Raw genomic sequence first — 16,044 nt, forward strand, 5'->3', positions numbered from 1 at the left:
CTCCCTTCCCCGTCCTTCTCCCCAGGTCTTCTCGGCTCTCCAGTGGATCCACTTCACCATGGCCATGCTCAGGTACCACATGCTCAACCCCCTCCCCGGTCCCGCGGTGGAGCCGGGTTGTGCGAGGACGGTTTTCTCCAGGGGGAAAAAAGAGAAAAGCGCTTCTCCCGGGCGAGGAAGGAGCTCCCGTTCCGACTGTTTGCTTTGTTTCCTCAGCGTTATAGGTTCCAGCTCGATTATTGCATACGCCGTCTTTCAAAACGCCGTGCGTTCCCCCGAGGTAAGTTCTGAGGCTCCTTTCCCCTCCCAAAACCCAGGTGTTGGCACCTGGCACGTCCCGGTCCCTCGAGTGGCAGAAACCCGCGTGGGTCAGGCACTCCGCTAGGAGCAGCTGCAGGTGTCAGACTTATGCGGTTAAACCTCGTTTAACAGCTGGGACGCAAAGGGTTTGCCAAGGATTTGGCCCTTTATCTGTGATAGGGGTTGAAGGGACTAACCTTGAGCTGTCCCCACGCAGGGAGAAGCAGATCCCTGCGCTTTCTGCTGCTCCAGAAAAGTCCTCCAGTCGTTCCTGGAAGCAGGGATCTGTTGGTGTTTCCTCCTCCGTGGGGCAAACCGGCTGGAGGGCTGTGGAGCTGTGCACAAAGCCTCTGAAGTGCAAACTGGAGATGTTTCTGTAGGGAACAGTAGTTACAGGTGTCCCTCTTCAGTTATCTCTGAGCAGTTTTTCCAGGCAGATGTGCTACTAAACCTGGTACAACTCAAACACGCCGCAAAGCTCAGAAAAAAAAAAGAGGGCAAGCTGAAAAGAAATTTGTTGTGCCAGACTCTGCAGTGGGACTTTGGAAGATTCACCCTTGGCCAGGTGCAGGAGCCACAGATTCTTCTTATGCCAAAGCAGTGGGACTGACCCCACGTGTGCAGCAGATCTGACACAAACACACGTCCCGAGGGCATCGCACGTGCAAGTCGTGTGTGCGGGGATCCTGGTGTGTCCGGGATGTATCAGAGGTGCTGAGCAGGTGGCTGGCACGTGTTGCAGGAACCATAGACACCATCAAAAGCCTGCCAGGCTCCTGGCGTCCATGCACAGTCCCTCTGTCTGTCCAGGACTTAGCAGAGGCAGCGCCCAGAGCTGATCGGTGCAGTTCCTTCTCCAGGATTTGCAGATATGCGGCAGCCCGGTCTGTGAGCCGTGCAGATAACAGGTTACTGCTAAGTGCAGTAGGAGAGTAGAGCTGGCAGCTGCATTGTAACAAAACCCTGTTTGTGCTTCCCTCGTCTTCAGCTTTCTCTCTACATTGTGGGTTTGATCTGCGCCCTAGGGAACAGGACTTCCAGGGTGTGCAGTGGGTTATCCTCAGAGAAGGACGGCGTGCAGTCAGGCTAACAACCGACACACCGTTGGATCAAGCAGGGTGGGGAGGAGAACACAAGCCCAGGTTTTTCCAGGGCTGATTTGCAACCCTTACAACACACAGGCCAAATTTTGCTCGCAGCCAGCCAGCCTCCTGCAAACGCTCTGCCCAGCACATCGAGAATGAGCTGCGGAGATCTCCGTGCGTTCCCTGGGACGGAATGAAGGCTGGGGCTTCACCTCAGTGCCGGGGTGGAAAACCTTCGTGAGCTTGGGCTGCACGAGGTGCACATCAGAGGCTGCACCTGGAGAGCTCCAGAGGTGGTTCTCTGCTGGGGTCCTCTGCCCTGGTATGATACAGAGCTGGGTTTGGCAGGTGTCCTGGTGTGACTCAGCACCCTCAGCTCGTTTACTTCCACAGCTAGAAGTCTGCATTGCTCGGGAGCCCTTGTGCTATCAGTCATATGATGTGGCCGTGGCTTGGGGAGCTGCACTCTAGCTGCTTGGGAACCACGCGTGGCTCCAGGTTGCAGATGGACCTTTCCTGTTTTGAGGGAGTCCAGATGTTTCTGATCAGATTATTTCTGCAAATCTGGATAGAAGGGATGGATACCAGCTGGAATGACTCGTCTGCATCAAGCTCCCAGGCTCTTGTTCTGCTGCTGGGGGAGATCTGTTGCTGGTATTTCAAAAGCAGCAAAATCTTCAGTAACTTCCCCATCGCCTTGTCCCCATGTTTCTGGTCTTAAGTGGAAACTGGTAAACAAAGGGGCTGGAAGAGATCCATATCAAAGCTTGGCCACAAACAGCTTATTCCTTGAGTCATGAGGCTCCAGTCTAAAATGTTTAAAAATAAACAGCTCTGGAGGCTGGGAGGAGAACAATATTATAAACACTTCCCCGCCTGCCCCCAGCCTAGGAAATCACATATTGCATTCCTGAAGCTTCTTTTCTGTGTCTATGGGGTCAATAAAATGCTTCACCCCGAGCTAAATCCTTCAGAAGAGGTGATGGCAAACAATGAACAAAGGATTTCCTCTGTCGTGGCAACAGGTTCCGTGCAGGCAGATGTCCCTGAGCAGTGGTCACACAGAGCTAAATCAACATGTACCCTCCAGCCTGGCAGCGCATCCGAATCATTACGTCTTTACGTTCCCTTCCTCTATTTTATAAATACCATTTGTTGGGGGTTTTGGTGCTGTTTTTTTTCCTTTTCCCTTTTGCAAGTAAGAACCGTGCTGCCTTTCATGCACCATGACCGCGTCACCTGCTCCTTTATTTAGGTCTGTGCCAAAACAACTCCGCAACCAAGGACACTTTGCTAGAGAAAGGGGTCACCTGTTTGATTGCGAAAGTTGCTTCTTTGCTTATTTTGGAGCTGCTTGGATTTAACCTGCCATGCTCACAAACTGAATGGTGTCCCCAGGCTGTCACGCCTATGACTGCCTGCCTCCGTTCTATACCAGTGAGGAAAACCCTGGATAAAATAAGACATTTGCAAATGCAGTGATGTGCGAACTAGCTCCAGATACTTAGTTAGCAACAGCGGTTTGATTTACCGTGGTGCTGGGTTGGATGGTAGAAATACGAAGCTGGAGAGACAAAGATGTTGGAGGAGACAAATCACGGGAGCGAGACAGGTACCACACAACGCGATGGGTGGCAAATACTTACTTTAAGGGACAACATCACCTAAAGCTCAGTTCCGCGTAGGAAATCTTATAATCAAGGCCTCCTGAATGTTTCTGTGCTGCGTTTAGCATTTTAATTTCCTGCAGGGGAAAAAAAAAAAAGCATCATTTTCTCTCCAGGATGATGAAAATTAGGTACCAAAGACTACAATTAAGAATCTAATTAGGCTGCTTTTTCAGAATGTCTGCTCTCCTGCTAACACCAAAAATGTTGGCCAGAATTTTGCACAAATGTTTTCCTACAGTGTTTACAGTCCTTTTGGCCGGTGCATGCGAACTGGAAATGGGCTGGAAAGTGCCATTAGAGGAGACTGGGTTCCAGCAAGATGTGGTGTGCGGCAGAAACCAGGGACTCCCACAACGAAAATTAGTCTGGCCTGTAAAATAGATTCAGCCTTAGTCACCAGCTGAAATGCCGTGAAACACAAGGGGAAAATGGTGGGTTTAAGTGATTGCAGACCTGAGGCAAGGTTTGTGTTTACCAAATGTTTGGTTTCTCTGTCAGTCCATTTAACAAATAACCTGGTTTCTGCCTGCCAAACCTGCACAGTTGTAACATTCTGGACCTTTGAGATATTTTCTGTAAGAGCTGATGCTGCTCTTGGGTACTGGGGCAGAAAGGATGGTCAGAGCAGGATATCTGCATTAAAACAGCTCCTGAGAGCAAGAACCAGCGTGGGTTTTGTGAGCTGCCCTACCAGAATTGCTGGGGGAACCAAAGCATATTTCCATGACAGGGTACAACTGCTGCTCTAGCTGGTGGTGGGAGTGTTGTGACCACCACCCAGGCCCACTGACCAATTTTGTTTGTCCTCAGGTTCGCCCGCTTTTCTACCTGAGCCTCTCTGACCTATTTCTGGGCATGTGCTGGCTCGCTGGGGCGGTTCTCTACAGCACCCCGACCTCCAGGCAGGATCTCATCTGCTACAACTTGCAAGCGACAGGACAGGTGAGTAGCCTTGGCGTCACCTTTCGTGCTGCAAGGGTGCGCTCTTTGCCATTGTAAGCCTCGCCGGTGAGCGGAGCGTGGCCGCGGGGGAACTGTTTCGAGACAGGCTTTGGCAGAGAACTTGACTTGTTCGGATCTTTTTGCCTCGCCTATAAAACAGAGGCAGAGCGATGCCTGAGCTGAGATCCGTCTGGTTTGTGAGAGCCAATGAGGAAGGCAAAGAGAGGCTGGGGTGCTGCGGTTGCTTCATTCGGGTTGCTTATGTAAAGTGAGTAGATGGGTCTTAATCTATTTCCTGTTTGGACCCGTGCCGTTGGACCCGTGCCGACGATGATGTCTGTGCCTCTCGCACGGCAGCTTTTTTATTCCTCTTTGTGCTTCCTCCATCCTGGGCAGGACCAGGCACATTCTGCGATCCGCTTGAGCTCAGGTTTACAGCATTACTCGTAGGAACAACTCTGCTCTTGCTGACCTGGCCCTCTTCTCTCTCAAACAACCCCAAGGATGCTCAGGAGCTGCTCCGTCAGCACAAGCTCAGCCCCGTGCCCCAGCGATTCGGCTGCTTTCCAGCTGAGTTTGTGTGCTGGAGCCTAATTGGACTGGAGCGAGGGAAATACCCTGTTCCTGACAAGTTTGCTTTTGTCTCGCCGGGTTCCCATGTCAGCTCTGCAAATCACTGCTCTCGAAAAACTCTGCGGGGTACAGCCAAGCTTGGACTGGAGCGGCGGTTCACAAGCAGTTATCTCTGGGCTTAAGAGCTTCCTTTTAAAGGACCCACAAAAACGTGGCTGGGGAGGGACAAGTGGCTGCCAGAGCCTCGATGTGTGTTGTGTGGGATCCCTGGGAGCGAGCTGGTACCCACAGATGGGAACTGAAACCTCCTCGCTGAGCGGCAGCATCCCAAGCTGGAGAGGTTCTCCGTGTACACCGGCGAGGGCAGGGAAGCATTCACGCTGTTGTGTGTCTGGGAGTGGGTGTCTGCAGTGCTGAAGTTGCTTCAGCAGGTGTTCTTGTGGGTAAAACCGTAATAATCGTGATGGAGAGAGCATCTGCTCTGCTCCTGGCTTAGCTCTGGTTCTTCCAGCTTCCCTGTGCCACTGTGGAAACTCCACAGTGAGAGAAGGCAGTGGGGTGTGGGTAAAGTGGTCACCTGGGAATGATGCAGAAGAATATCAAAGATGGTTTTTAGAGGGTGGCACAGAGGAGAAGAGCTTGGGAGAAGCATTTCAGAGCTGGAAGGTGGAAGGAGCTAGCAGGACTGAGGGCGTTTCTCAGCTCTTTCCAAAAGCCTGGGGGACAGTTCTTAATGCTGGTGCGATCTTTTTATGGCCTGGAGAAGACAGGCTGCACTGCTAGAGCAGATGGATAATAGATCCATCAGCTCTCCGTCATTTCTCAGCCGTGACACTGAGAGTGTGCTACGCTCCCGCGCATTTCTGGCTCTTTTCTGCCCTTGTTTTTCCAGCCTGTGGCCGTGCTTCTCGCAGACGTCGCCAAGGGATGGGGGCAAGGTGGGACCTTTACTTCCACCCTGGGGAAGGCAGCGTGGGCAGGCAGAGCTGGCCTTGGGCGAGTCCTTGTAGGACTCTCAGGTTGCCCAGAGAAGTTGTGGAAATTCTGGAAGTATTCAAGGCCGGGTTGAATGAAGCTTTGAGCAAGTTGGTTTAGTGGGAGGTGCCGTGCCCGTGGCAGGGGGCTTGGAACGAGATGATCTTTAAGGTCCCTTCCAACCCAAACCATTCTATGATTCTACGACTTGCTTTTGCCTCAGCCCCACGGGGGAACAGTCAGGGTGCTGAGGTGGGGTGTGCAGAATTCCTGCTCCATCTTCCCCTCAGCCACAGGGTTACCAGGCCACCAGCAGAGCACCCCTGGCAGGAGGAAGGTCAGGGTGGCAGAGCCGGCTTACATCTGGCAAGAGCCGCTGCTGTTTGCTCTGGAAGAAATTAAAACAAGTGGAGCACTTGCCATGGCAACCATGCCCGCATGTGACGCAGTGGAGGACACCTCCTCACTAAACACCCCGGCAATGCCCTTGCCTGGTGGGAACACCTTGTGCATAAGTAGGAGCCAGTAACAGGTTTAACCAGCAGCTTCTACAGAGCATAAGTGATCTGTAACTGAAGGCAATGAGTAAACGTCTCCTGGCCCCGTTCTGCTGAGCGGAGAAGTCTCCCTAGGTTTGCTTTTCTGGGTGTCTCGTTAACGCACGCGGCTTCTTCGCACGCCAACGCCTCAAAGATGTAGAATGCACGAGAGTGGGAAGAGGGTCCGGACGGCTCGGCCGTGGTGTTTGCAGGGGCAGCCCCTGCAGAGACTCACAGCCCACGTGCTGTGGTTGTCTCAAGACATTGCCTTGGGAGCAGGACGATATTTTGGCTTATTCAGCCTGTTTACCATCGCTTTATCGCCAGGGGTTAATGCTGTGGCAGGTGGAACTCCCCTAACCATGTCGTAAAGGAGGAGATTGCTTTGTTTCTTGGACTTTCTCTGTTTCAGCCTCAGACTCTTGGTTGATATTAAATGTAAACACTGCTCCCTTCTGCCGTCCCCTGACTCTGTTTCCTCCTCCTCCCTGCCTTGCCTTTGCGTTACAGTAATAAAGTCCAGAATAGAGACTGGGGTTATAATTGCACAATCCCCCCACATTCTTCCAGTTCAGTTCCAGTGGCCTAATAATGTCCTGGCAGGCTTCGCTCACGCCGCTGAGCACAATGGGGAGCTGCAGAAGTGTTATAATGAGGGACTCCCAGCCCTTGCTCTGCCTCCTCACGGCTGCCCACCGCCCTGAACCCGGGGCTCAGGAGAAGCAAAACTCCCTTTGCTTTCTGCTGGCAACTTCACGAGTGGCTTTTGGATCCCTCTTCCACAAAAAAAAATTTTAAAAAGGCATCGCTGGCGTCTCTCCGGGGCGTTCTGAAGCGCAAGGGACCAATCTTTGCGGACTGTTTTGATGACCTTCCCTGGAAGTAACTGAAGGGCAACAAACCCTCATTAAACCTCGTCTAATGAGCTGGAAACTCAGTGCAGTGTTCCTGCTGCAGCGTTGCAGCCCCTTGGACTCAGCCTCTTCAGAATCAGCCAAGAACGTCTGCAACCTCTGTCAAGGCAACCGAGGTTATTAAGTGACTACTTAACCAAGCTTAGATGATACCAGGGTGACAAACCTATGCTCTTGGCAAAGGATAGCAAATCCACAGAAAAAAAAAAAAAAAATCCCTTTTCCAGCCCTTCCTCTTTGCCTGTGCCACCGAAGCATGTGTTTCCTGTACCAAACCCAGCACATGCATATCGACAGTGTGATCAGGCAGCTCTTGTTTATACGTGACTGCCTGGAGCAACCATGGATTCAGGGAAAAAAAAAAAAAAGTGAGAAATATTTGGGGCTGTTTCATAGGAGATTTGAGATATTTGGTCTTGCCTCAAGCTGGAAAAAAAGTTGGGAAACTATATTCTGTATCTTTACTCCTTTTTCCTGCAGAGAGAAAAGGGCTCTTGGCGATGTTAAATCAGGCTTAGTGCAGATATCCTCTGCCCTCACTTTCTTCTTTAAATATGCTATTGTTACCTGTTTCCGTCAATTCACTGTGTAGCGAGCTCATCGTGTGAGGAACAAACCCAAGTGCCGCGTCTGCATCGTGTTTCCTAATGGATGTAGCGCAGAGAAAGTCCGAGAGCCTTTGGGCCAAAGAATGAGCCAAGGCACAAATATTTGTAATTTTAAGGCAGTCTGCTGTCATTAGCTCTCCTGTCCCTGGTTTGAGCCCACAGTGAAGCTGCCTTTGTGCGGTCTGAGGTGGGACCCGCCTGGCTCTTCCCAGTTGGTGTCCCAGTGCAACCCAGTGGACACCAGCACAAGGGCTCTGCAGCCTTTGGCAGCCCACCGTGCCGATTAGCCTGGGCTTTGGGTTCTTCAGCGATTCAATAAAAGTGCTGTCATGATAGGACTGAAACACCATCTGTATTTCTCAGATATTCTACGTGGCCTCTTTCCTGTACACCGTCAACTACACCTGGCACCTCTACATGGACCTAAAGATGAAATACAATCAGAACCTCTTCAGGATGCCCCCTCAGGTGAGTAGGACTGATGTGCAGCAACTGCTGGGTATCAAGGTCCAGCTGTGGGGTGGTGGGGGGCTTTTGGAGGTGCCCCCATACCAGTGTATCTCCCTGCTTCAAGGACTTTGAGGACCCTCCTGCCCCATGGCTCTATGAATTGACGTCCTACCCACTGAGGTCAGCAGGGCAGCTGGATCTGCTGTAGCGTCTCAGGGGCAGATTAAGCTCGCAAGACTAAAGCAGATAAAGGCCAATGGTGTCTCAGGGCAGGGAGAGCTCGGGACTGGGTATTGGTGAAGCTCTTTCAGTTAGAAGAGCAGCAGTTTGCACCAGCCAAGTAACTGGCTCGTTGCTGTCGCTGCCTTCTGCCACTGCCTGGCAGAGGGGACAGGGAAGCTGGGGTTGCCTGGACAGCCTGGAGTTTCTGTCCTTCCTGGGTGGACAGCCTGGAATTTCTGTCCTTCCTGGGTGCCACACGGCCTTCAAGAGTGTCAGTAAGTGTCGTAAGACTTTGAGATGGGAGGCATGATGGAAGCAAGCCAGACATAAAAGAACCCGTTGGCTTGGTGATCCATGGCCAGTCCTCACCTCATCATCGCTGGCCTTTACAAAAGCCCTTTGGGGAACCAGCGTAATCGCTGGGAACCGAGGAACAAGGACGTAGCACTCAGAAAAATATTCTCCGTGTTGCAGGCTGAACAAACACTTCACATGCCGCATGACCGCGATTTCGCCCTGCGGTTGTTTGGCTCCTCACACCCGGCCAAGCAGCGAGGCAGCGTTGTCGCTGCAGCCCGTGTTGCTCCTGATGTGTTGCTGCAAGACGAGAGGTTCCTCGTGTGGCTCTTCCCATTGAACCCATCAGCCTCATTTTCCCGTATCACCTTTCTCTTCCCTAGAGATTTGCAAGCTTTGTATCCCAGAGATTCCATCTATCTGTTCGGGAGCAGCAGATCAGTCTCTATTTTAATCACTCACGTCCGTAGGGTTTGGATCGACTTGTAGGACTGGTTTTCCTTCTTGCTGGACCCCAAAACTCAACACCTACCATAGGTTCCTCACCGCTACGGCTGTGCCCATCTGGTGGTGTTGTAGCTGCCAAAGTACCTTTCCTGGTGAGCAGAGACCAGGACACTCCCCATCACCTGCATTTCTTCATCGGAACATGAAGTTTCGGAGGAGCAGGGCTAGGTTAAGTGAGTAAGCAGTACAAAAAAATGAGTAAGTTACACCAGAGGGCTCATCAAGTGTCTGCTCCTTGTCCAGTTCCAAGCTCCTTTCTTGAGTCCTTGAGCCTTGTCCAGTTCCAAGCTCCCTTCTTGAGTCCTTGAGCCTTGAAGGTTAATGAGGCCATCAGCGGGTGGGAGCATTGGTTGTTTCTGTCGCAAATCAGTGCAGACTGAACTCGGCCATGTTGGTTCAGCGCAAAGTGGAAACAAGTATTTGGGCTCAGTGTGGGGATTAATCAGCCTTTGAAGGACCCTTCGCTGCTGAAGTGCTGCCTGGGAGCTGGCTCCTGTGAACTCTCCAGAAACGATTGTTTAATTAAGCTCTTTGGATTTTGCAGGTTGTGGATTATGCGAGTTGCATTGGCCGAATAGCAACGATCTTGTCCAGGTAAGATTTAATTCTCTCTGGCAGAATGACGTGGTTTTTGGTAAACTGTAGTGTGCTGATCTCTGCTTCCTGCTTATTTAGAAGGAAGTTTTACCAAACCCCATAGAACTCATCAGCAACAGCTGAGTGACCCAACAGGCTCTGAGTAAGACGTTTTGGGTGTCAGGGCTTTCTCCAGCCAAAAGTTCGTTATAACTCTATATCAACTATATGTAATTTTTCAGAAGCTGCTGCCTTTACCAATGTACTGCCTGCATGAATGAAAGTGCAGAATTTAGTAAAGCTGATAAAATACTTTCCCAGAGCAGTGTCAGTAAAACCAATTTTTGAGTCCTCTGTAGTGACAGGAGAAAAACTGCGTGGTGTTGGGTTGGGGATGGGAGCAGTGCAACAACTAAACTCTGCTGTCGTCCTTTCTCCTCGCAGCCTGATCCCTTTCCTGCTCATGGTGCCTGTGTTTTGCCTGGGCAACAGTAGTAATTGCTACCAGAACTTCAGCCAGAAGCACGGGTAAGCTCCCCATGTCCCTGAAACAGTCCCGTTGCCCGTGAGCCGCGGCAGGAGCTCAGACTCTTCCCTTTCTCCCCGCAGGTGTCTCCTGATGCACACGGAGGTGGCCGTGCCCACCAACGAGCCGCAAACCCTCAGTGGCTCTGTTTGCCGTGCGATGCATTTCTATGGCATCGGAGTCTTCCTCATTTCCTTTCTGATCAGCTTCGTAGCCATTCTGGTAAGAAACACAGTCCTTGCACACTAGCCCGTGCACCCAGATTGTCAGCATGAGAAGATTTTCCCCTTTTCATCTTTATATTATATCTTCACTTGGATGGTTCCAGAGACCAGGCAATGTCAGGGGAAGAACCTTATGGTGCTGCTTTTCCCTTTTGGGAGGGGTGGCAGGAGGGAGAAAATGCCCTTGTGCCGCCGTGTAAATCCATCTGGAGTCCTGTGTTCTGTCAACTCCCCCGAAAAAAAATGATTTAGCAGGTAGAGAGGGCTCAGAGCATGGGTCAAAGGGAGCCCAGTTGAGTTAATTTAAAAAAAAAGTCATGTACAAAGCAATTTCTCTCGCCCAGGGACCACGCTGTTGTGTGAAAAGGTGCCATAGATTGACACAGGGTGCTCTGTCCTGGATGCACAAGGCAGAGCACGGGCACAAAGTACAAGCAATGACATATCTGCTTGTTTTTGTTTTTTTTCTTTAGGTTATACTCAGTCAAGCCCGAGGTTTGTACAAAAGGTTTGTGAACTCCACAGGATTCCTGGGGGATCAGCAGTGGGCCATGATTAAGATGGTAGAACAACGAGTGGTGTTTTACCCCGTCGCATTCTTCTGCTGCTGGGCCCCAGGTTAGCGGAGAGCTGAGTTCCTTCCACACTATCCCCCTCGAGCGCGGTGCCTGGCAGAGGTGGGGTTAAAGCAGCACCCTCTTGTCCATCCCTTTTCACAGCTGTCCTCCTGGCTATACTGAAGCTGACTGTTTCGACAAACACCAAAATCTACATGGCTCTTCTAATCCTGCAGGTAAGTGTCTTCCTCTGCAGCCTCCTGTGGCTCCCCCCCCCCCCTTATCGGCTGGAGAAGCCTGTTCCGAGCCCTGACTCACTGCTGGGTGAACCTAAGGCTGATCTATGCTGTTGATTAGCAAACATCTTTATTAGTTGCTTTATGTTTTTCATGGGCTCAAAAAGCTCTCACTAACTGAAATCCCAGCATCATGGAAATTGTAGAAAACAGGACTAGAAAGGATCCCCAGAGATCAGTTATTTTTTGGTTTGGTTTTTTCTCCTCTTTCTCTGAAATGCAATTCCTCCACAACATTTATCCAGCTCCTTGCCATGCCTGAGCCATCATTTAGCAAAGATCATTGAAACAACCGCGAGATTCCTGTATCCCATGAGGATGCGGATCGATAAACTCATGGTGGAACCGCGCTGCGGTTGTCGGTGGGGTGTTGAGCCGTGCCGGCTGAGCAGAGAGCCCTCATCTCCCCCGGGGTCTCTTCACAGGCTCTGACAGCAGCTTCTCAGGGGCTTCTGAACTGCATCGTGTACGGTTGGACGCAGCACATCTTCCTGTCGCTCAAACGCAACGCCTGCCGCGACGTTGACACTCAGACTCCTCTCCTGCGCTCGCAGAAGAAGTCCTACGCCAGCACACTCCCCGCCAGCCCACCGGAGGCAGAGGGGTCCACGTCCACCCTGCTCTGACGGACGTCAGAGGAGGACAGGGAGCATCCCGGCGAGGTCTCGTCGTGTTTTAGCAACACCATCCAGACCCGGCGTGTCGGGGTTGTTGGCTGCGAACTGTCTCGCCGGCAGCAAACGTAGCTGTAGCGCAGGAGGAGCCCAAGCAGATCGGTCGGAGATGGACACGTCGTTGAGGGTAGTTATTTATTTTGCGGGTTTGTACGGACTGCAGACGGATTCTTTCAACACGGTAAATCTTTAGTACAGACTTTGTCCTTATGGAAATATCTCTAGGAATGCAGCAAATTCTATGTAACAGCACAGAGATCTGGTACAGCTCCTTGGAGGGTAGGTGGTCAAAGGATGTTTTACTTCTTTAAGTATTTGCCATTGCAAGTAAAGCAAAGGTGAATATTTTGCAATGTCTGACTTTTAATTCGCTATAAAAAAATAAGTGCATGCCACGCTCATAGCCAACTGCAAAAATGAAGAATTGCAAAGCAGCATAAAAAAATCAGCGCTCCCTGCCATGCCTCAACTTTTTGCACATTTCCATTCTGTTCTTCGTGCCAACTCCTGCTACAATGCCCAGAAAAATAAGCTTTGTTGACTCGGCGGAGCATCTCTCATGAACCAGGTGAGCAGGACTTTGCATGGATCTGTCTATACTCTTCAAGATGCTCAATGAATTACTTACTAAGGTCCCACTTATAGAAAATAAACCAGATCTTTAGCTGCATTGAAAACAACTCTCTCAGTTTTACACTCTTTATTTTCTAACAAACAGCTTCATTTTTTGGTCCAACCCAAATTTATTTACATAGCAGGTAACACAAGAAGAGGAAATACTCAAGGTTCGTGTAATCAACTTTCATACAGTTTACACAGTTACATTGGGTAAATGACTTTGTGGAAAATGTCCTGGGACTAGCAGTCCAGCTCCAGAGGCATGCCCACAGCACCGGTAGCCCTTTCCAAACCACAGCTGGTGGGTTTTCCGCTGCTTTCATGGGGTTTTTTTTGAACATGTTATTCTTCCATACTCTGCCTCTCAGCTGCAGGAGTCTCACTTCTCCCTCTGGCTAAACTCATAATGCAAAATGCAGCCTTTGCCTCTCTGTGTTTGGTTACAGTGATGAGGAGAGCAATCAGAATGAGGGCAATGGGAACCACGATCCCAATTACCGTCTCAGATGCTTTATTTTCAACCACGTCCACCATGGACATGGTGAGAAACAGCAGAGAACAGCTCCCCACGCTCCCTCCCAGGCTGTGGAACAGGCAGCATTGGAGGTTGTTGCAAACCCCTTTTCCCCCTGCACAAAAACCTTCCCCTCGCATCGTGTTTTGATCGTGGCAGCTGTGCTCAAGGAGCTTTTTTTTTATTGGGGCTGTGCCTCAGCCCCAATCCTCAGCCCCTGCCTGATGGGTTCAGCCCCCTCCAGATACGCTGCCACATGGAGGGTGTTGACATCCCCCACGGGCAACTTCGGTTCCATCACCCCCTCAGTTGCCAGATCAGTCCCTTTTCATGTTCTGCTTTTTTGAAGCTGGAACACCCTGACAAGGAACCCCAAACACCACCTGTGTCCCCAGGGCTGGACCTGCCCTGTTGCTGTACCAGGACCTGGAAACGTTTCACCTTCCTGGAGCATTTTGTACATCACTGGCCCAGGAACTGCCTCCTCCCTCTGCAACAGAAGATGCTCAGCCATGGCGGGAGCTGCAGGGGGCTCGATGCTGTCACTTGGGTTTCCAACCTGCATCAGGTGTCCAAGCCCAGAGCAGGCAGCCCAAGTCACCGTGGAGTCCAGGTGGCAGTGCTGGCACGTGGGGCTGTTTGGCCACCGTTCCCATTTGGGCTTCACAAGTGAATAGAGGCAAGTTTTCTTTAATTACACAGTCTTTCTGCCTGAGGTGAATCGTGTGATTTGCCCTCCCTCCCCTCCTGAATGCTGATAGCATTGGACACTTCATCCTGCCCGATTTTCCCTGCCTTGAGGCCAAGGTTCCTTGGAATGACTATCTCATGGGGCTTCAAACCCAAACACTCCAGGGGGCGAAGGGGACGCGCTCCCTGACCCCAGCACAGGCAGGGGCGAGCAGCACATGAAATACATCCTCATCGCCAAGAGCTGGCTGCGCCTTACTCAGGCTGACCCCGTTTGCTGAGAGCGTGACGAGCCAGCGCTGCTAACAGCAATTTGTTTAAAAGGGGATTAAACGTTCGTAAGTGGAAAGCAATGAAAGATTACTGGGGAAACAATGATTTGGTTGGTAATGGGACCTGCAGCTGCAGGGTGAGAGCCTCTGGTGGCTGGTGACAGATGTCATAGGGCTCCTCACTCAGCTGAGCACATCACTGAATGTTTTAATTATTTGAGGGGAGTTTTCTTGCTGGAAGGGAGAAGCATTCCTTGGGTGATGCATCCTCCTGGGAGTAGGGGGAGAGTCTTTTCCTGTGCCACTTCTGTGGAGCACTTGCAGCTGTCTTTGGAAATAAAGATCTGGGAGTATTTGTTTTCTCACTCCCCCTCCCAAAGCTACGGATGCTCTGACAGTCACTCCCAGTCTAACACACTCTTAACTCCTCAAAAGTACCAAGCCGATGGGTGTTACCTCTCACAAAGGTGGTGGCCTGGGGCACATGGGTGCTCACAGCTGTCCCACCGCTTCTCTTCGGTGCCACTTTTGGTCTGTAATGCTCCTGTGACAAGGTCGTTGACAACAAGCCAGTCAAACCATGTTTGAGGGTAATAAAAATATTTCCAGACGTGTACAACGTAGTCCTAAAGCCTCCAGTTCCCTGTTCCCGCCCCCAAAAACCCACCAAGAATGGAGGAGTTGCTATAGCCGATAGGGGAAATGTCTCTGAACACAAAACCACCCATCCCTCCCTTCCCGACTGCCCAAAGCTCCAAGAAAAAAATCTTTTAGACCTTGGAAGGGTTAACCTTAGCACTGGTCACGGGCTGCTGCCATCTAATGGAAAGCAGCGTTTAAAAAAGGCAGTTTCAGGTTAGTTTTGGCAGGCAGAAAGCAAGATTTTTCTGGTGCCTTACCCAGCCCATCTTGTCAGGCATCCTTTCACCTCAAAACCTCACAGCACTCCTGCAAAATAAAAAAGCAAAGAGCTTCAAACCACAGCTGTCCTTCCTTCCTTCTGCACCATGGGGACTCGGGAACCAAACAAAAGCAGCCAGGACCTTTTAAGTTTAGTAAAATCATTTATATACACCAATGCATAATATTTACAATATAATACTGATCCAGAATGAACGAACATGTTACAGGTAACACTGGAAAAGGGAAATGAAAACGTTTTAATACATAGAAGTTAAACGTGGCATATGAGGACAGAAGATTCCCAGAAGAAAAACCTGAAGTAATGACAGCAAAACTTTTGACATGTTGCTATTTCCAATCAAAAACTCTTTCGCCTAGTCAAGTTCTTCTAACTTTATATATATATAGAGAGAGCTTAAAATAATCAAGTCACAGGAGAAGTCAGATATACATAAAATTTTGAAAAGGTCAAATGATTTCAAAGATTTTTCTCTTAAATAAAACTCTAAAAAAACCCTCCCCAAACCTACAGAGCTTTTCCATATGCTTTTAGTGTTTGTACAAAGAATGTCTTCTTTGATCCCACACAACCCTTCCCTCTCAAGATATTTACAATATTCACAGTCTGCTATAAAGGATCAGTAGATTTATTACCAAGTAAAACCTTACATAATCAAGTCAAGATATCTTGCATTTATTCAACTGAACAGTAAAAAACACAGGAAGGAGAAAGTAAAACACTACTCTAAAATGTATGTAAATGAATCTGTTAAAGTGTATTTAATTTTGAAATATAAACCATAACTTTTTTAAGAGTAAAAAAAAAAAGGAATAAAAATCAACTTTCTCATAGAAATAAAACCATTTGACCTTGAATCTTCAAATCGTGTTTTCTCAACCCACTTCTCCCTACCTCCGTTTTCGATCAGGCCATTCTTATTTATCACAGGCAGCAACATCTACAGTAAATTCAGAAAACACAGTCCCTTTCCACAAAAGCCCTTGAAGATTTAACTTCCCTCCAGACATCAAACCAGTTTGGTGTCGGTCGCAAACGTACCCACCTGGCTGGCAGCAGCAGCTTGAAATTATTCTGCTGTGCAAGTTAAGGG

The 16,044-nt window shown here is 50.0% G+C and overlaps 1 protein-coding gene across 1 annotated transcript; it reads left to right on the top strand.

Annotated features, from left to right (window-relative positions):
• The first annotated feature begins 58 nt into the window (after positions 1-58).
• Positions 59-11,887, top strand: TMEM116 (transmembrane protein 116). Its single transcript, XM_009877715.1, has 9 exons — positions 59-280; positions 3,866-3,997; positions 7,970-8,074; positions 9,627-9,676; positions 10,103-10,186; positions 10,268-10,406; positions 10,882-11,026; positions 11,128-11,201; positions 11,687-11,887. Exons 1-9 carry the CDS (start codon positions 59-61, stop codon positions 11,885-11,887), a joined length of 1,152 nt encoding a protein of 383 aa, XP_009876017.1.
• Positions 11,888-16,044: the final 4,157 nt, after the last annotated feature.

The sequence above is a fragment of the Apaloderma vittatum genome, unplaced genomic scaffold (genome assembly GCF_000703405.1).
Source record: "Apaloderma vittatum isolate BGI_N311 unplaced genomic scaffold, ASM70340v1 scaffold20611, whole genome shotgun sequence".
NCBI classification, from domain to species: domain Eukaryota; kingdom Metazoa; phylum Chordata; class Aves; order Trogoniformes; family Trogonidae; genus Apaloderma; species Apaloderma vittatum.